This window comes from Passer domesticus, chromosome 3 (genome assembly GCF_036417665.1).
Source record: "Passer domesticus isolate bPasDom1 chromosome 3, bPasDom1.hap1, whole genome shotgun sequence".
Lineage (NCBI taxonomy): Eukaryota > Metazoa > Chordata > Aves > Passeriformes > Passeridae > Passer > Passer domesticus.
In genome coordinates this window covers 56,843,560-56,865,199 of record NC_087476.1, presented here as the reverse complement: position 1 = coordinate 56,865,199, position 21,640 = coordinate 56,843,560, and the positions used below count along the sequence as shown (strand labels likewise).

Below are 21,640 nucleotides of genomic sequence, written 5' to 3'. Positions count from 1 at the left end.
AAAATGACTGTGACTAATTTATTTGGTCAAAGTAATGGCTTTTAATGATTTTTATTTTGGGATTTAAAATAACACATTTGCTATCACTGTATTGGAGAGATATTTTTTGTTGGCAGTGATTTTTTTTCTTGTTTTTCTATCTAATTGTAGTTTTCAATATAGAGAACCATAATACTCTTTACTACATTTTTAATATTATGACTATTTAGAATATTGTTTGTGTTTCAGAAGAAAATTTCTGGAACTTCATTCATCTTCATTCCTTAGTATCTCTTTCCTCTGTAGCAGTTTTCTTTCTTAGTGAAAGCAGCACAATGCCCTGAAGCAATTCTTCTTGAGTTCAGATCTCCACTACGCCTATGGACGGTGGAATTCAAGAGGCATTTAAGTATTTGTGGCAAGAATGCAACTTAGGTTTGCTTTGAGTTCTGTATATGAACAAATACTGAACACAAATATGGTTTTGAACTGAGGCTCACACCCAAAGCTGGTTAGTAGTTACAATGAAATGCTTTTTAGTGGGGGGGTTGTCTCTTGCTTAAATAGAAGAAGAAAGCCCCCCAAAACATCAGGAGTCTGAACATTTACTGTGCTGTGGGTGGTACCCATATCACCCACAGTTTGTCTGTTACAGTAAAGACTTTGTACTTAGTTTTGCCACATCCCTGAGAAGTACCCTAACTACTGGCTTGGGAAGATGTCTCCATCTGTGTTGGGTAGGAGGTGGTGGGCATGGCAAGGACAATCAAGAAGTCAGTTTCATCAAATCAAAGCAAAACCCCTTGAAATACAAACTGTTCCACATAAGGTACTTCCATGTATTCAGTTCTATTTCTGCTGGCAATCCTATGCCTCCTCGCCTACTCTCTTTACCTTTAATGAAATTCTAGTAAATACTATTTCTTCTTTTATCTTCATTATAGGTAAAGCTTTCAAAATGGGAGTATTTGGCTGACTTTTTGTAAAATATGTAAGTAGAATATGTCTATTCTTTTGTCTTTTTAAGGGAAAAACCCCCACAAACTGAAAGGGGTCATCTCTGAGGATTTGCTGTTTGATTACCATAACCTTGCAAGCAGAAATGCAAAAGTCATTGTCAGTCAGTGAGTTTCTCCCTTGTACTCATGAACAACTCCTATTTTTTTTTTTATTAAATGCATTTGTATTTCAATTTACAGTAAGGGATGGGTGTTTGTATGTACCCAGAATTATGAGTAATTGCTGTACTGCTGTACCTTGATTTTTTTTTTTCTTTTAACCTATACTTGACCTGTTGAACACTTGCTTCTTTAAAATCACATCTTACATAAGCCCCTGAACTGCTTTTTTAAGTAACTGAAAAATTTTTGATATGTGATTAGGCTTTTGGCCTTCTGAAGCCACCAGTCTTCCTCTCTGAAATGTGCCTTGTGCTGTGGCATTGCCTTATGCTGTCTGCATTGCCATTCCTGAAGTCATGGAGAGTCTGGTGTAATTGTAATGTCACCAGCAGAGTGAGAGGGTTGAGAATTCAGAGAACCTAAATTTAAGTAAGGCTTTAGCTAGTCCTGCCTAGAAGTTCTCACCACACAAAATTTTTGCATTTTTCTGGAACTTCAAATGATAGAAATATTTACAGCTTAAACAGTTGTGTAGGGCTAGTAAATACATTTTCTTGTACAGCTTTAACAGACTATGTCATTATATTTCTGGAGAAAATTTGCAGAGTTGGTTGTGGGAAAGTTGAACAAGTGTAAGACGATTTTACTCTTTAAATACTGTCAGATTGTTTCAATGTTTTTCATGTTCACTGTTCTTAAACTTCTATTTCATACTGAAGTAGTTTTAGTGCATAAATAAAAGTTGTGGATCAGGAAAACTTTATTTTTGTAAAATGCCTTGCACTCCATCAACACAATCAGCAGGAATGTACTTGAATAAATAATGTCAACATGTAAAGGATATGATGTTTCTGAATTATCAGAATGATGTGCAAATAGCACCATCCTCTGGCATTATAACATTAGTTGTGAATTAAACCTGAAATTGCTGTTTGTTATTTTTGGAAATTTGATATAATTGTAATAGAATGTACATACTGTACTTTCAGTTTTGCATACTCATTTTGGGCCAAGGTTTAACAGAAATTCTGGTAATTTGCATGGACTCTGGGTTCTGTTCAATTAAGTGACTGGCTAAAGGGGATATCTTTTTAGGGTTATCCTGCCCATAGTGCTTACTCTGCTCTTTACATGACCATTTATGGTAGGAAGTTGCACTTCAGAAATATCAGACTGAGCTGTTTGTAAATCTCAGTGAAAGACAATTCAGTCATTTAAGAAAAATTCGTTGAGATAGAAAACACCACCAATGACTTATGGTTGTGTATCTGGGGGAGCGTAAAGGTGCTCTTACAGAACAACAGCAAATATCTAATAAATTATTTTTACAGGCGATCGTAGCTTCAGTTATGGGTTGAGAATGGGTATCGTTGGCATTGCTAGAATGCAGAGCAATACACCTCCCACAAATTAGGTTTCAGTAGTTACAGGATGAGTTGTGCTGAGTTACGGTCATGTGAAGGACTGAATTGTAGTCCATTGAACTATGAGCAGTAGGTATGAGAAATATCACAGGGGCATCCTTTTGAAAAACTTGGTGGAGAGAAAGTTGCTGTTTTGATAGTTGATCTCCTATTGGACCTTTACGTGTCGGAAACATCAAAAGGAGACAGCTGATGTTTGGGTACTCTTGAAAGGAAAACACGCACCACCCCCCAGTCTGCCTTTCTGTACAGATCCCCGTTCTTTTACAGGGGAGGTGTTGGCTTAGTGAAACTGGAAATCTTAAGAGTTTTGCTATAGCATCAGTGCCTGTCTTTCCCCTAACAGATGAACCATGAATGCAAACCAGACTAATTATCCATGTTTCTGGGAAGACTGTACCAATGGTCTACATATAGAACTAATCTGTGCATTTCTTTGCTGTCGTGTATTGCTTAAACATAATTTCATAAAAATTGGAGTGTTGATTTAAGCATCCAGATATTGGGACATACAAGTTTTTAATTGTGAAAATGCTGAAAACTCCCAGTTGTAATAGACATGAGTAAAATCTTTTATATAAAAATATACATTTGTTCTCTGAGATGTTTCTGGCAACATTAGATATTCTAAATTAAATGTACACCATTCGATGGAACGATTGCAGTAAGGAGTCACTTGGAAAAAATAGTTTTAATAGGTAACATTAATTTTGTGCTGCTTGCAGGCTTGACCGTGTGTAAGTTAAATAAGTCCTGATGACCAGAAAATTCTCACAGGAAGATGTTTCAGGTGAGAAGAGCAAGACAATGCAGCTGTAACTGACTGCTGGATTCTGTATCATTTGGCTTCATTTGGGGAGGTAGTATTGATGGCAAGACACATGGGTGAGACTCCAAAAATTTTGGCTATGTTTCAGACAGGAAAGAAAATGCCTTGTTATAACACATTCCACACCGTCCACATCAACCTGGTCTAACATTCATGTCTGTCCTAATCCTCTAACTTAGTTGTGTTCAGTGTTTTTGTTGAATTTGTCTGTGTGCCCTAAACACATTATTTATTTCCTGATGTCACTCCACGTTTTTATTGCAGTTCCATTTTTTTCTACTTGATAATTTCAAACTCCTTATGTAGCAATTCCCTGTTTCCTATTTTTCTAATAATTGGCCATTATTATTTTCCATGTTTGCTCCTTTCCAGACATACTTTGCATTTGCTTTCAGTTCTGCTTATTTTCTGCTTCCTTTGTTCATGTTTAGCTCTGCATGGAACTTGTAATTGAGTATGTGGCCTCTTACTTTCTCCTTATACACAGTTTTACCTCAGGTTAGGTTGTTCACTGTCTTTTTTTTTTTTCATGGTCACTCTGTCACTCTATCACTGTTTTATCTTCTCTGCTTGACTGGTTTTCATTCTTCTAATCTTCATCTGTTCTTGATAATCTGTGTGTTTTACTGCTTGCCAGTTCTCACTATATGGTTTTCTTCTCTTGCCCTCCAGTTTTGTTTGTTTTTATGATTTATCCAGGACAAATTTTTGCCTCCAGTGTATTGCTGTAGTAGGAAACTATGGAGACCACAGGAGAGGTAGAATTTGAGTTCAGGTGACACTGTTGTGTCCAGCCTGGACAAAAACAGTTGTAGCAGCTCTATGCTGAATGTTGATGAAGTGTTTCAGGGATTTAGTTTTTAAAACTTAAACCATAAGAGCATGTGCAAACTGTTTGCTAAGGCAAAATCAGGTGGGTTTTCAGAATGTGGAAAGATCACTTGAAGGATTTATTTTATGCAAATAAACTTTCTTAGGTGCCATTTTCAAAAATCTTCTCTTTTATCTTTTATCTTCCAGTTTGTTTGTTCTCCCTGTTTGGAAGTTTAAAAAAAAAAAAAAAAAAAAGGTCAGCTCCAGGCAGGAGCCTCACTTGAACAAATTATTTTTTGGACTAGAGATGTCAACTTGATGAAAGCTGCAAACATTGAAAGTAAAGTTAGAGAGGTGAGGAGTGCCAGCTGGCTGTAGCAGGCTTCCAGCCCTTCTGACTGTGGCTGCTGTGCACCCGGTTGTTGCAGCTGCATGTAGTAAAGCAAACTTTTCTGGAACTTCAGTCTCGGGGTAGTAAGTTGTGCTGTTTGTGTGTGTTGTGCATCCTAGAATGGACAGACTCAGGAATATCACCACTCAAGAACCTGCTGTATTTCTCTTCCCTCTTGTATCAAACCTTAAGAACAAACCAAAATAATTCTTGTAGTTAGGTACAAGTGAACATTTTTATTTTCAGCATTTTTCAGTGAAAATGCCTACTCTGAGTTACATGAAAAAAAAAAAAGTCATATTCACCCTCTGAAACTTTGCAGAGAAGGTAATAGTTATAACAATGAGACCAGGTTACCTGGAAAGCCCCTGACTGTGGTTTCTATTAGGAAATAACCTTTCTTTTAAAAAGAAAAAGTTCAGTGTTCTTGTTTGGAGAATTGTTTTCAGTAATATCTTTAGAATGGCTGTGTCTCATCACTGGGTGGTGACTTAGCAAGTTGTCTTTTCTATTATTTTGGACTGTTGCATTGTTTTTGGAAGTACTGTGGATGTTCAGTAGCATCCACTTGTATGATGCAGTTCATAGCAGCATTATGTTATATGGTTTTCTAAAAGTGTCTGTTTTGAACCAGTTTACTTTAAGTACTAAAGTTTGCATATGGAAGGAATTCTGGAAGGTGGAAGTTGTCACACATGCAAACTTTGTCACTGCTGTTGCATCAAAAGACTTGGTGATCTATAGGGATGATGCACAGAAAATTATGTGCAGGCAGAATGTTTTAAAAGTTAGGAAGATGTCTAAATTTGGGAAATCTAGGATATTCTGAGTTCCACAGTCATATTATGACAGGTGGTACAGGTGGTGCATTGTTGAGAGTCTTGGACTTCTGATAGTGTTCTCAGAGTTGTGATATGGTGATAATACTAATACACAGTACCAATGCCACTGATGATAGTGTACTGCATCCCAGTGCAAACTTAAATAAACTGCAAGTTACCACTATATCCTATAGCATTTTGTAGAATTCATGAGTGTCAATTAATTCAGTTTAATTATGAAACCAAAACAAATTATTTTCAGTAGCATATCTCTAAATTCACAAGTTTTGATATTTCTTTGTTATTTTTTTCCCATGTGCTTTGACATTTAAAGAGGTAAAAATAAAATTCTACTGTTTTTAAGGCAAATTAAAAATAAAAATTAAAGGCTTAAAGCTCATGAGGTTTCTGGCATAAATAGAAAAATGTAAATAGTTTGAAGTTTTTCGGGTGCGTTTTGTGACAGGATGGATTTATTACATATTAATATAAACCCAGATATATGTGGGCAAACAGGTGATACATGGTTCTGAGCATGAAATTGTGTGTAATTGTGTGGGTGTCTGCATCTGTTTGACTCGCTCATGTGTAGTCCATATTTGAAATATTTCACAGGGTCTTAAAATTAGTTTAAAATCATAGCAGAGCATGTAGGAGGGGAAGTATATTATCGTGAGAGAAGTCTTGGTTATTAATTCTGCTTTTCAGACAGAACTGTGTCTTCTCATGACACGTGCACCCAGCTCATGACATGGTGCACAAAACCAGTGCCGTTTTCTTTTATGTAATTGGTGGCTGTTGCTGTATAATGAGCAGACAGAGGTGTAAGTGACTTGTTTGTGGTTATATAGAAAGTCTGTAGCAGAGGAAAGGATGCAAACCGTGTCTTGCAGATTAGAAAGCATGGTGTTGCATGTGTGTTTTTTATGGCAGTGCTGGTTTAGACAGCATTAGGAGGACCTGGTTAAGTAACTTTATTCTGTCCATCAAGTGTCAGTTAAATCAGTTAAGATCCTCAGCCGCATTCCAAATTGAAATAGCATGCAGCTGCCTTCAAGTGCACATCCAATTTTGAAAAGTGAAGAAACAGTATAACCAAGAAAAATGCCAAAAGCAAGTGAAAAATTATCTGCAAGCTGCTTACAGTTAATTGGAACGTAATTCCCTTGGAGGTGTGATCCTTTGCCAGTGCTTATATACCACTAGTAGTTGGTTTGTGAGTAGACATGGATTTATTTAAATGGGATTGCCACCTGAAAAAGCATAGGCTTGACACATGCCTGACTGGAAATTTGTCTTTGTTTTTCAAGCTGAATTCAGGCACATGAAACATTCTGGTTCATTGTATCAGAAACAGGCTTCTCTATGCAGTGGGCTAATTGAGTGTAGAGTACTAATTTAGAGTTTGACTAGTGAAAGACTGCTTGGGAGGAGAAACTTCTGTGAATAGGAGTTAAAAGCAGTGGCATTTTGTTTCTGCTGTTAGAAAGATATGGTCATCTGAGCAAAGTCAGTGTGGATTTCAATACCCAGTGCAAGTGTGTATTTTTCCAAATATGCCAATATCCATTTGGTATCAATGTGTCTTTCTTGAGAGAGTGGCTCTTTTCATTCACTCCTAAACTACCTGGGAACAGACTGCACTGTCAGTCAACTCTTCCATTTACTGAAACCTTCCATGCCTCCAACATAATTAGAGAAAATATCATGTTTGCCTTCCTGTTACTTTCAGTGTTAAGTGTATATATATGAATCAAAATTGAAAAAAGGACTAATCAAGCCTGTTATGTTTGATAATGTAGTCAGAGTAATGTTTTGATTTGTTTGTACAAATCTTCTACCGGTACTGCTTACAAACTATTTTAGAAAAGAAATCCAGAGGGAATTGCTCACAGTAAAGGAAGGTGGTTGACTAAATCTATATACTTCTACTATTCCATCCTGAACATCTAGAGAGACTGTGTTAATTTTTAAAGACTGTCCCACTGTTTCACTTCTTCCTCCATATGTATTTGTGTCTGTCTTCTTCATCTATATTTATCAGCCCGTAGGTAGTTTATTGTGCCATCAGATTTTGGGATTCTGTTGCTAACAATTTTGAAGTTATATCAAGTGTCATTAGTAATACTTTTTGAGTAAGTCTTAACAGACTTGTGAGTCTGTTAAGTCAGAAGACCAAATGGCAGTCACAGGAAAGGTAAAAACACAGCCAAGAATAATAGAAGAGAACTTTGTTACGGTGTCATACGCTCCAGTTGTACTGGAGTAATGGCAGTGCAGGTCTGTCCGTTCCCTTTGGTGTTAGACTGATCCCAGTTTAATACTGAGACAAGGTTCATCAATACATTTAGTTTTGTAGTAGTGTTTTGACTTGTAGCTACAGTGTGCTTTAGTCTAGGTACTCTGATGTTAGTGCAGTCTAAGTACCAAATACCTCTCTGGAAGCTACTTTGCTTAAAATAGGCTAGAAGTTTGGGGTTCTGAACATTCTAAATTGTGAGAACTATCATGCTGTGAGAATTTAAGATATTACTTTTTTATTTTCAGTTTTATTTTTTATTATTTATAAATGTATGCTATGTGTTTCGGTGGAAAGAAATTTTTTACATTTTCCTAGTGTTTTGTCAATCAGTGCATTTACTTGTAAGGATACACACTTAGATTTATTTCTTGCAACGCTTAGAGCAGTGAAATGTAACAAGGTATTGGGACTTATTTTGAAGTTTTTGAAAGATGTATCTGTTTTTATTTTATCTGTACTCTTGATTTAGGAAATGTACTGCCATTGAATTACCTAGGTATGTGTTTGAGAATGTCCAAATAGCATTGGATATGAAGTACTTTATGAAGGCCTTCTTGGTAAAAATCTGGATACTCTTGTAATCCTTTCACTTCAGAAGTTGATTCTCCACAGCTGCTTTGTCCTAATCAGATTGGGATTACTGTTTCTATGTTTTTTCTGGGTTTGTAGTACGCTTCAGCTGCCGTAGGGTACCCTGCTTTTAGATTAAGAAGTGTTTTTAAAATTGTATCAGCTTTGTGCATTGACTTCCTTTTAGTTCCAAGGTGCATTTTAAGGATTTGCATGCAATCTGTTAAGTGCCGAATAGCTTTTGCTTTGCCTGCTAGAGCAGATAAGAATTTATCATGCAGTTTTCTCCGGTTCCCTATAGATTAGATAGTGAAGTAGACTCCTTTCCCAGCCTTCTGTCCTTTGTAATGAAGCCATAATTATTAATCTTTAATGGCGCCTGCACTGCATAAAAGACAGACTTGGTCCTTATCTCAAATGTTCTGCTTGATTTTATTGTACTTGGTTATAAAAACATTGAAGGCTGAAAATTGTATTTGATGCTTCTATCAGTAGTGTTACTAATAATTCTTGCCTTGCCTTTTCATCTGTATGAATGTCGCCATTCTTGGATTATTTCTATGGTTTGATTTGTCTTTATATGATCCCAGTCTGCTTCCTTGCTGCACCTATGCTTTGGTATTTATTTATATAATTATTTATTATTGTTATTGGTACTTATAAAACTGAAGTATATATAAATAAAGAACTAGCCAAACTGTCAGCTTTAATGGACTATTATTTTACTTTCTCTTGTTCTTTGTGATTTTAGTTTTGTATCTTCTTTCAACTTGTAGTGTTTCCTAAATTCTAGTTTTAAGGGTTTTTTTCTGTCTCAAATACTCCATTTGTTGAATGTGTTAAGTCTCCTTGTACAATTTAACTTCAAGTCTGTGTCAAATATTGCAGCATTGTTTGTACAGAGTAAAGCTTAATTTTGAAATTGATTAGAGAAGATGTTTTGTAAAACCTTTGACTTTCTGACTAATAGATTGCATGTTATTTTCAAGTTATACAATACTAATTTTTTGTCTTTTCTTTCAACTAATCTCATTTCAATTTAATTGTGCTATTTGTAATTATTAGTTCCTTGTAGCCAGATTTAAAACATGGTATTTTCTGAGAATTCAGCTTTCAAATGACATGTAAAGCATTCATGTTTACCTGTCAGTTGAAAATGATGTCTGCTTGAAAATGGTTAGAATTGATGTAGAAAATATCATATCAATTGGGCAACAGAAGTAATGTAATTTTTATTGTAACTGAAATGTTTTCCTATTAAAAAAATGCTGTAAGCCATCTATTTAAGAGCTTGAAGATGAAACACAATCTTTGTTCTTAACTAACAGTCCCTGTCCAGTGAGAATTTTATATTCTGAATGTTTGTATTTGTTAGGTACATGATTTGAGATTCTTGTAAGCCATGCTTTCTATTGTTGCCTTTATTTCTCTTAATTTTGTTTCTTATTTGTATGCAACAATTCCTAAACTACATACAGACTACTTCTTGCAGAGATCTGCAGGTGGCATATAAATAAAATGAGTGTCAGCAGATAAGACAAATGAGGGAGATGAAGACCAAGTCATCAGATAAATAAGAATGTCTCCATCTGTATTGTGATTGTTTGCTGTTGTAGACATGTCTGTGGTATTCTGCTTCCTTGCCTGAAATCTTCAGCAGCCTTGACCGCAATCATTTATGTAACCTACAGACCAATTTGATCTTGTGGTTTAAAGGTGTAGCTGTTGTGCTTTAGAAGAAAGTGCAGCATTAACATAAATGAGTAGGGCCAAATGGCTCCGACAGTTTGTCCTAATGTAGTGTATCTAAAATACTTGAAAGAGTAACTTGGTATTCACTTGACTCTTGAGTATCCAAACTGGTCCAATACTGGAAGAGTAGTGGTGTTTTTCTAGTTTTCAGATACACTCGGTAAAGCATGTTTAAAAATTGCAGCTTAATTCTGAATTTGGGTTATTTTTTTGCTTTGTCATGTGTGTAACATCCTTCAGAACACAATGTGCAGCAGCTGTCACAAATGCTGTAATACAGGAAGTTTTTTACTTTAAGGAAAAAGGGATCCTAAAATAATATCAAGGGAACTGTGCAAAGAAAATGTCTAGTTTGCTTCTTTTATATAAACCCCTCCTCTGCAGAGTAAATAATTTGTCTTTTTTTTACAGCTTGATAAGAAACTAATAGCACTGTAGTGCTATTAGTTGTGCAACTAGTTTCACAAAACTAAGAATGAACTTTAATTGTGTTTTCATTTAAGTTATGGTAAAAGATAATACCTTTAATTCAGTTACTAAATTCTGGTAATTAATTCTAAATAACCTTGAAATTAGCTAGCTTTGGAGTATTGCTTGGCTTCTTGATTGTAATTCAGTACGAGGCAACTCTGTTTTCAGGTTTCAGGCAAGGCATTGCAGCCCACACATAGCTGGTGCTGCTGCTAGTGTTCTGTGAGTTGTATATATTTTTTTGCTTTACAATGTTAGCAATATTAAGGCAAAAGAAAATCTCTAAAGAACAATTAATCTAATTATCTAGTGAGTGGCTGCAAACTATTTCTTTATCTTGTGTTGCATGAAATGCTTCTGGCATCCTGCAGAGCTGCTTCTAGTAAAGCTCTTTCATAGTGTAGGTGTCATGTGAGTGCTTGGAGATAGATGTGAGATTTTCACAATAGATCTAACTGTAGATTATTTTGATTAATTATGTAATACATTCCCATAAGACACTGAAATGTGAGAGTTGGTCATGAAGGACTGGTATTGTTGGGTCGGAGAGAAGTAATGGGACTTGTTAAACTTTATATTTGACACCTATTAGTCACAACCTTAAGTTCAAACTTACTTTTTGTCTATTACTAGGAAAAACAAGGGATTCCCAGTCAGCCAGAATGGAATCTGAAATTGTGCCAAAAATTGCCAAAATGACAGTGTCTGGAAAGAAACAATCTATGGGATTTGAAGTTCCATGGTAAGCCAAGCCCTCATACATCAAGGTACATCAGCAGCTCTTCTTTCAGACTGATGCACCTGTAGCAAGTTTTCTTATTTTTTTTTTCTATTTTTCACAGCAGTTTTAGTGTTACTCTTCAGAACTAACCATCTCAGCTTCTTGTTTGACTCAGAATTACTTTCAGAAGATGGTACCTCACGTTTTGAGTTTAACAAATCCTTTCACTATGAATAGTGCATACAGATATCAGGTAGTCAGATTATTTAAACATCCGCTTCATAGAATACTGAACTTTCTTGGTGTTCGTTTTATTTTAAATTTAGTTCTCTAAGTGGAATTATGAAATCAATAAATCTTAACTGTAATTGCTTGTTCTTCAAAGGAAGTAATGTATTTAAGAATAGTTGATGGGGAAAACAATCACTTATGGCTAAATCATACCTTCCTCTGCAGCTTTTATTAACTTTAACAGGTGTCCAGGGTACAACTGTTGTAGAGTTTGGTCCTACTTGTGCTATAGCTAAATTAGTGGTTCTAATTTTATCCTGACTTGGAACTGTTAAGGGGGATGTCTCATGAGAGCAAGAAGACAGACATCTGAATCAGAGTCTACCTACAGCAATAGCCAGCAGTGAATAGTTAAATATATAAGGACAGGGCATGTATATTGGGAATATGGTCCATGACATATTGTGTTCTGTGGTTCCCCACAATTTTTATTTGTTTTTTGGTTGTGACTATTTCTATTAAGAATGGTTAATGTATTTTTCTTACTTGGGTACCCTTATTCTGTTTTTGAACCCAGTCTTACAATAGCTATCTAATCTCTGGCAAGAAATTCCACAGTTCATCCTGAGGTCAAAAAATTCTCAAGTGTAAGTGCCAACATCCCAACCTCATCCTGCAGGGTTTGTATTTCTGATCTAGAAAGCATTCTTGGGAGTAAGAGGGCAGCATAGTCTTTATCTTACAGTATCTTGTGCATGTTTGATAACTGAATGGAAAGCAAGCAGTTTCATCTACTTAAGCACATTTAATACAAGGTGTGAAATTGATGTCATTATTCCTTTATGCTACTAAATGCCATTGCTAAAAGACATCACCTTCATTCAATCTCCTTAGATGCAATAAGTTCCAAATTAAAAATTTCTGGGACTCGCAAAATATTTTGTCTGTACTGTTTGAGAATTGCAATATATAAAAGAAGTGTAATTTTTTTTTCACTTGCTGTCTACTAGTCAGTGACTCTGGGTTTGACAACTGGACTCATGAAGTTCCAGGCACCTTCATCTCTTATGTTCTTACTAAACTTCTGAGAAGTTAGAGTTTTTCATGGGGACTTCTATGTAGTAATTTAATTTGGATAGAAGTTTAGAAAAAGAAAGGAATATTCAGTGAGTGAAGAAGATCTGCTAGAAAATTTTATGTAGTTGTGATTGTTTTTTTTAATTTTAATCTGTAATAATGGCTATTTAAAATCTTTTTTTCTAAAAAAGAGCAAATACAGAATTTTGTATCTGATACTTAGCAGGTGTGCCTGCTCCACAGGGAAGGAGGAGATAAGAGGAATGTTTCCTCATCTGTAGACTTAAGTACTTCTTGGATAGGCTAGTGATGACTCAGTCTCAAATGAGAGGTGGTTGTCTCCAACATGGTTCTCAGCCATTCTGCTTCTTTTCAGGGTCACTGACATAGTTTGTATCATGCTTGCTTACAGTTAAGTGGCTGGAAAAAGATTAAGCCTTCAGGACCTGTGGGTAAATCCTCTAGATAAATCCTTAATACTGCTCTTGTGAGACCCCATCTGGAGTGTGTATTCAATTCTGGGGTTTTCAGCACAGGAAAGACATGGACCTGTTGGAATGGGCCCTGAGGAGGCCACCGAGATTGTTAGAGGGATGAAGCACCTCTCCTATGAAGACAGGCTGAGAAAGCTGAAGTTGCTCAACCTGAAGAAGGGAATGCTTTGGAGTGACCTCATTCCAGCATTCCAGTAGCTAAAGCGGGTGTATAGGAAAGATGGGGACAGACATTTTAGGAGGGCTTGTTCTAACAGGACAAAGGGTGTAATGGTTTTAGACTGCAAGAGAGTCTAGATCGTATGTAAGGAAGTTTTTTACAGTGAGGGTGTTAAAACACGAACAGATTCCCCAAAGAGGTGGTGGATGCTCCACCCATGGAAACTTTCAAAATCAGGCTGGACCAGACTCTGAGCAACCTGATATAGTTGAAGATGTCCCTGCTCATTGCAGGGGGTTTGGACTAGATGACCTTAAAAGGCCCTTTCTAACCTAAACTATTCTGTCATTCTGCGATAGTGAAGATGGTTTTTAAATCATCTCACTTAGTGGTATTGCAGAGATACTAATTGAAAACAAACTTATTTTTACTGTAGAAATTGGATATACTTAAGGTATTTAGCTTTAAGTGGGAGGAGTAGGTAAGAAGTGGAATGATTTGTAAAAGAACATGAGATTTGGAGCACAGCCAATCAATGAATATGGAAGAAGATACAATTTAAAGTTACCTGCATGTCTTAAAGACCCCTTCTTCAAGGAGTCTGATGAGGCCCTTCTTTCTTCTTTTGCCTAACAGACTACTGTGGAGGCACTGCCAAGGCCTATGGTATTGACTTGATAGAAGCAGATAATCATCTATTTCTAAACATGAACCTCCACCTCAATTCAATGAGTATTAGGGTTGGTTTTTTTCTTCTGCAATTACCTTCTGGATTAATGGCAGGATAAGGATAACCTGTTAAGGAACAGAAGGAATCTGTGTTTATTAACACCTAAGAAAGACTTGTTCCTTTGACCCTTTTTATAAGTTCTTTATGTTCTTGTTTCATTGTTAATTTACTGCAGGGTGTTTATAATAAAACAGGGTTTTTTTAGGTATATAGTTTATGCCACTGACCAAAAGCATCAGTATAAATTATTCAAAGCATTTTAATGGATTATAAAACATCTGTAACTGTGCCCTCTACTATTACTCCAAAGTATTTGTATGGTGCCAGTGCAGATACCATTAGAAGGAAATTGTATAGTACATATGAACTAGTTTTTGTTGTTACCCATATGGGATCTTAAAGGTAATTTTTGGATCATGTTTTTAAAAACAGCAGCCTTGCATTAGCAAAAAACCCCCATTCTTTGACTAACTATTCAGTCTATGATTCAGTCTTGTTTTGAGGTATAACCTCATATTAATTAGTGAATCTTATTTGAAATGGATGGATTATTAGAAGTCATTAATTGCTTTGAACATTGATTGCCTTTGTTGCTGGGTATTTTTAGTGGGATTGGCTGCAGAAAATGGAGTTTGCTGGTAAACTGATGCTCTAGCAAAACTGTTTACTGGGCTTTTTCTTTCTGTTAAGTAATAAAGGAAGCCGGAAGAAGTTGTGACCAAAAAAGGGCTGATTATTTTAACTAGTCTGACCAATATTTTGTAATTAATAATTTTGAAAGGGGAAATAAATGTAGACATTTCTGTAATGACTGTAAGTACTCCAAAAGAGTCAGTTGTGTAAAAATAATTCACCCAGCATCGAGACTAGAAGATTGAAAATAATGTTTAAAAGCTAAATTCTGAAGTGTTAATATTGAGCAGATGAGCTTTCAGGTTCCTCTTTGAATACGTGGTGGTGTGAACCTTTCAATACTTGTGGGAGATTGAATGCCTTCTAACATGTCTTATAACAGTATATGTTGTATTTATTAATATTCCCCAGGAAAATGTAATGTAAATGTTATGTAACCATAACATTCAGTTTACTGTTATGGTCCTTGTTGGCAAGACAGCACAGGAAATTTCTGGCCTGGCAGTTTTAATTTTTACTAAATGTTGGTCCCTGCCAGGCTTTGGTTTGTCTGCTGATTTCCAAAAGAGCTGTGATAGGCTGTTTTGAGATTCGTGCCTGAATTGCTGATGGTCAAGCTTTCTTGAGTACATCATCTCAGTGCATGTGCAAGGTTCATAATAGCTCTATCCTGTCAAAGAAGTTGAGTTACATAATCAATCAATGGCTCCGTGTTACCAGACAGCACTGGTTGGCAAACTGAGACTGCTTTTGAGAGTTCCATCAACTTCTCAAACAATGATGCAAGCAATGGTTTAGGATTGTTAAACCCTAGCAATCTTCCTCCAATATAAATTTTTCTTCATATGGTAGGTTGTCATGGCTCAGACCAAGCTACAACTTTGCTACCAAAGATGCTTTTTAGTGCAGTTGACTTGGTTATATTCTCAATTGCCTGCGCTAGTGACACACTAGTATTGCCTTCTGACAGGGTTTTCAATTCAGTAATTTTGTAAAACCTTGTGAGAAGAGGCTAGCTGAAGAGCGTTTCCAAGGTCATTCATTTTTGTTTATTGACTGTCAGAAATGGATTTCCTTAGCATTTTTCTGAGCTGTTATCAAGCTTTCAGTAAACTGTTCAACTGGTTGCCATGAAGTATAAGTAACTGTCAGGGTCATACTGTTGCATTTCTTTTCATGTACTTCCATGAGAGTGGAATTTAGCCTGTCTGCTTTCCTGCTTAGGCACCTAGCAATAAACTCGCTCTCCCTTCCTCTGACACTGGTCAACAGAAAGCTGCATTGTGTTATTAGGGGTGGTCTGTAAGTAGATCATATGCTCTCTCCATTCTGATGTTTCTTCTCTGAAATGGCAAGTCTAAGTTTATTGTGGCACAAGTTGTTTCCAGGTTTCCAAAACATAGTAATATCTGAAATTTTTTAACTCTGGCAGTGTACTGACTGTTCAAATACTGTACCCTTGAAAAAGTAGCAAGGCCTAATGATGGCTGGAGCTCTGCTTCACTAATTTCACTTGTATCTAGCACTTTTTCTTTGCACCACCCAAAACAAAAGCTATTTGGCAGCCTTAAGCAGTGGTGGTTGCAACAAAAACTACATAGAAATGAGAGAATACTTGGTCTCTGGCAATAACCATGGTTCTTTCAGATGCTGTAAGTAGTTTGTATTCTATTACACAAAATCCATCCTATTTTGGGGAATCCTTACTGGCACTGGCTTTGGCCTGCAGGAAGATCTTACCATATGTGATTAGAAAAAGAATCATTACCTAGTTTAATGAAATAAAATTTAGAGGCTTGCAAATAACCTCTATGAAAATACATTCTTGTCTCCTAATAGGCTGATGTGACAATGTTTGAATATATTTTGGAAAGCTATACAAAAATAGGAGAGTTATGTTTGTGGGTCGCATTACTTTCAGCTTCATCTAAATAACTGCCTTTTTTTTTTTTTTTTCACTTTTGAAAATTTGGTTTGGGAAGAAATGCATACACCGAAAAGGAGAGAAAACTACTGCCAGCTGTAAAGGCTGTTTTGATATGACTTCTTATACAAATAGTTTTCTCCAGAACTTCAAATATTAGACTTTCAAGGAAGAAAACTTGATACCAATGTAAAATACCATATTTGCATTTCAGTGTGACCTTTGCATATTGGCACTAGTCCTGGTACTTCAATGTTAACATGCTAGATGTTATGCTGAGACTGAACTGATTTGCCTAAAGAAAGAGAAAAAAGATGGAAGAGTCTTAATCTTGGTTAAAGCTGTCTAATGCAAATTAATTGTAAATATGTGAGGCTCTCTTAAATGATTGACACAAAAATTATTTGTTATACTTTACACCATTCAGATGATTTTTAATAACTTATTACAATATGTAGAAAACTTTATCACAATTCTCTGTATATTTACCCTCTATCAACTTGACTGTTTCCAGTCTGTTTTCATGAAGTAAAATTTCCCTGCAGAGACATTGGAGAAAATAATTGTTTTGCCATTCCAAAGTAGGTTGTTAGCTAATACTTAATGTACTATTTAAAGAATTTTAAAGGCAGAGCCTTCTGTTCAGCCTTATAGAGATGCACTTACCTTTTCCAGTAAAAGAAAGCATAATTGTATTGGCTTTTTTCCCTGTGGAAAAATTTGTATGTAATCAACTTTCTTCATTGCTACATGTAAAGCAATGATGACCAACTACTGTTTTAGTTTAAAGAATCAAGTGTTATCAAGGTTATTCAGCTTGTCAAGCTGCAGTGCTATCTGTAACATGGGAGTGATAGTTGCTGATACAGAACAGTTGGCTTTGTAGTGTGAATTCTAGAATGTCAAGATTGTGTGACTCAAGGCAGTAGCTTCATAGAAACTTGTCCTTCTCCTACAAGTGGTTTAGAATATTTTGTAGAATAACTTCTTTTTAGAAAAGACTTAATACAAAAATATAAAGACTTTATGCATCTATATTTTGTTTAATATCAAATAGACTTTATACAGAATTGTCTACCCATTCATTATGCAGAAGCACAGGTACCATCTGTACCCCTGCAACCATCACAGTTGGCGTAAAACAGGTTGTTTGCTTAACTAATTTGGGAAGCATGCCTGGGTATCCAGCCTTGAGGCAAGAACCTGACCTTGGGTTTTGAAAAAAAAACCTGGGTATTCAGCCTTGAGGAAAGAACTTGACCTTGGATTTTGTAGCCAAAAAAAATGGGTGTTGGAATTTTTGCTTTGGTCTCACAATCAAGAGAAAAACTTGGCTTTGGGCCTTATAAAAAGGTGTCAAAATCAATCAGTCTGCTGCAGTACTGATAACACAGGTGGGTTCTGAAACTGTGGGGAAGAAGGGGGAGCCATAAAATGTCACGTGTTACTTATTGCTCTAATGAGAGGCTAAGTTTGCATTTGATCTGAACATTTATAATGTTTAAATTTTTAGATCATAACTCTTCAACAGCTTTCTTTGGTAGACTAATGTGTTGAGGCTGTGTTGTTCCATGAGTCTGTGTAATGGAAAGGGACTAACGCAATGCAAATACTCCTACGCAGACAGAAAATGAGAAGTAATGTCAAATAAAAGCTGAGATGTCACAATGTGGGATGCTAAAGTACCAAAACAAATAGTTTTGTTTGTAGAAGTCTAAAAGATCAAAACTGGGTTAATTGTGGCATGTAAACAGAAAGTGGATGGAGAGTGAAAATTTCAGTGTGGATGTGGAAGCACTTGACTAAGAGCCTGCATGAACCTGTTCCAGAGAAAGCAATCTGCAGCATGATTGTACTGAACTTGAACGGATTTCCAATTTTCCAGGGGAAGAAGCTTCTTCCCTTTGGATAAAATTTTAAGTATAGTGTTTTGTAGGGATTTTAGTTTTCTGTATAACCAGTACTTTGTATATTGACATTTGCTGTGATAGAATGTTGGCAGACCTGTAATAACTGCTTCTGTTCCAGTCTTGTTTCTTACATTAATGCCTCACCGTGCAACTCTATCAGGCAGTAAGAAAGCTTTTGCTGTCTTTAAAATCTTACTTAGTGTTTGTTTTTAGTGAGCATCTTTGCTATGACAAATAAAGAATAATATTGTACATTCTCCAAAAGCTTGTGTCGATCAGGAAAATATGTTCATTTACAAAATGGAGATAAAAAGAGACAGTGTAAGAAAATATATATTTGAGATTATTTACCATTAGGATTAGTATGGTGATTTGTAGAACAGGGTGTTAGAAAAATGGAGTTTGAGAATCCAAATCTCTTTAGTCCTGGGTTTCTTGTTTGATGCATGAAACAATTTTTTTTCAATATTGATAAATCTTAACTCATCTTGTTACAGTTCTGTATAAGCATTGCACTTTAAATTGCAGCTTACATGTGCTTAATATCAACTCTTTATGTTCTATCACTGTTCTCAGATTAAAAGATTACTATGTTGAACTGTAGTAAGGGTACTGTACGTGGAAAATGTTTCAGGATCTGTGCTTCAAAGTTGACTTAGGCTCTTAGTTCAGAGGAAACCTGCTCTGTGGTTGTTCTGCATAATTGTCCTTCCCCTTCCTGTTAAAGGAAAGGTCTATGGAAAGCTTGTTTATCCTTGTTTATCTGTTTCATATATTTTACAAGATTTCATCTTATCTTGTTTTTGTAAACAGTGCTGCTTTTCAGACAAGATATTCAGAGCTGGCATCTGTGCAGTTTTTATCCAGCTGCTTATCAGTTCCACCTTAATGGGCTTATCACATACTCCCTGGGGCTTACATGATAGTGAATGGAAAACTCAATTTCTGTCCCCTATGTCTATGTCTTCTTTGCTATTTGCATTCTTTGTGTTTTCTTTTTTTCCCTAGTGCAATTGCTGAGGAAAATGGCCACACTAATACACCTCAGAAAGGACTGTTACCTGAAGATGCCAGTATAGCTTCTGGGGCACTTGAGGCTGTCTCAAAATCTACTCCTTCACCCCAAGTAGTGCAGGTTTCAGAAGAGCAGAATATGGTGCCTACTCCAGCAAAAAAGTCAAGCAAGGCAAAACCACAAATAGATGTGAAAGCAGAGTTGGAGAAGAGACAAGGAGGAAAGCAACTGCTGAATTTGGTGGTAATAGGTAATACTGTTAAATTACATTTCTGACAAACAAAGTTTAAAAACTGTGTTGATTGAATCTGGAAGTGATACACAAGCTAAACTTTCCTCACTCAGGGGAAGAGAATCTCATACTGTTTCCAGTTCCTTCTGCAGCTTTTGGAGGGAGTACATTCGGATGTCTTTGACTTGCACAGTGAGGTTGACTTAGAGTCCCTTTGAGCATACAGAACATGTTTGGTTTCATTGTTGCAGCATGTTCTTTTTAGCATGAATTTGGAGGTGCTCTATGGCTGTTACAATAGGTTGTTACAATAACCTGTATTCCTGTGTCTCTGTGTCTCACAGGATTGTGAAGTTCTATGGATTACAGAAGCATTATCATCGCATGTGATGTTCATATGTTTAGAATATTGCTTGTGCTAGACCTAAATTACATAAATGAATAAAATTGCTGTAATATTTATTTTCTTCCACAGGACATGTTGATGCAGGCAAAAGTACTTTAATGGGTCATTTGCTGTACCTTTTGGGAAATGTGAACAAAAGAACGATGCACAAATATGAACAGGAATCTAAAAAGGCTGGTAAAGCTTCATTTGCCTATGCATGGGTCTTGGATGAAACTGGTGAAGAAAGAGAAAGGTAGAAATACATTTTCATGGGAGTTACCTTTTTTCTGTGAAAGAACAGCATTTGTCAGAAAATATTAGTCTGATGAACTAAGCATTGAAATGTCAGTTCATCACGTGTGACTTACATAACTTTTAAAATAAAATCTACAAATTAATTAAATTAACAATATTTGTATGCTTTATAAAAAGCCTTTATTAATTTGAACTATGAAATTTTAAATTGCATTTTTATATTGAAGAAATGAGTTTTCTGAATTGGTATTTTTGGTTGATTGATTTTTGATTCTATGTTCTCTTTGCTTTGAGTTTTTATTTTAAAAACCACAACTTTCTGGAATAATCTGTAAATGTTTGGGATTTTGGGGGGCTTATTTTGCTGTTGGGATTTTTTGGTGATTGGAAGCAGCCTACTAAAAGTATCTTCTACTACAAGATGTTTTGTCCCTTGAAAGTTCCTGTCTTTCTTGATTGTCTGTAAAGGGAGATGCAGATGATTAACCCAGATACAGACATGTGCATGGTAGGTGTTTGCATTTGCTGAGATGGATCCTATCCTGTGTGTCATGCAGAACATGTGGAGAGTAGCGAGAGGTGGAACTGAGTCCAAGTGTGTTGTGATCCTTCCTTGGTAATCTGGAGTTCTGCCTGTGCATCTTTGCAAATGTGTAACTGTATCTCTATAGTCCTATACCACCTATTTTTTTTAAGCTCAGCTATGTTTCTCTTACCTTTTTCTGAAGAACTAAATATCAAAAGTATAATTAGTAGTGATTTAGATATGCAGTTCAATTTTCATGTTTTTGCTGTGCTTGTTGGGACACAGTCTAAGGGTGCATGGTAGTACTGGGAATTCTGGGTATTTTTCTTCACAACTGGATTTAATAAAACAGTTCTAGAGGTTTGCTCTTCCAGCATACAGGTATCTTTATGGTGAAGGTGAAATCAGTGAAAGATATGAAGGGTATAATTTCATGGTTGTGTTTTTAACAGCTTACTTTGTCTCTGTGAAGTTTTAAAGCAGTTTTAATTGTGCATTGCATGTATGCTTTATTTAAGGGGAGTGACAATGGATGTGGGTATGACCAAATTCGAGACACCAACTAAAGTAATTACACTGATGGATGCTCCAGGCCACAAGGACTTCATTCCAAATATGATCACAGGAGCAGCACAGGTAAAGATGGTCTAAAATGCTTTTTCCAATATCAGCATTATTTGTAGATTCTTCTTAAATTGTTTTTTTTTTTTTCCTTTTAAAATCTAAGATGGACTGGAATGAAATCATTGACAGTATTAACCTCTCTTTGCATTTTCTAAACTTAAAAAATAATGTGTTAAACATTAAAGGTAGTTGCTTTTTTGATGCTAATGTTTGGGAGGAGGGTTTTATTATGCAAGTAATTTAATAG

General features: G+C 35.9%; 1 protein-coding gene across 4 annotated transcripts in view; it reads left to right on the top strand.

Moving 5' to 3' along the window:
* HBS1L (HBS1 like translational GTPase) overlaps positions 1 to 21,640 on the top strand; it is a 58,500-nt gene that overhangs the window by 22,143 nt on the left and 14,717 nt on the right. For 2 of the 4 annotated variants that reach the window (XM_064413247.1, XM_064413251.1), the window contains 4 exons: positions 11,107 to 11,215; positions 19,362 to 19,618; positions 20,076 to 20,241; positions 21,288 to 21,405. In XM_064413247.1, the coding sequence (XP_064269317.1) occupies positions 11,107 to 11,215; positions 19,362 to 19,618; positions 20,076 to 20,241; positions 21,288 to 21,405 (650 nt within the window). Of the gene's footprint in view, positions 1 to 3,249; positions 3,315 to 6,410; positions 6,551 to 11,106; positions 11,216 to 19,361; positions 19,619 to 20,075; positions 20,242 to 21,287; positions 21,406 to 21,640 lie in introns of those variants that run through there. The other 2 variants (XM_064413249.1, XM_064413250.1) reach the window with 2 other exon arrangements.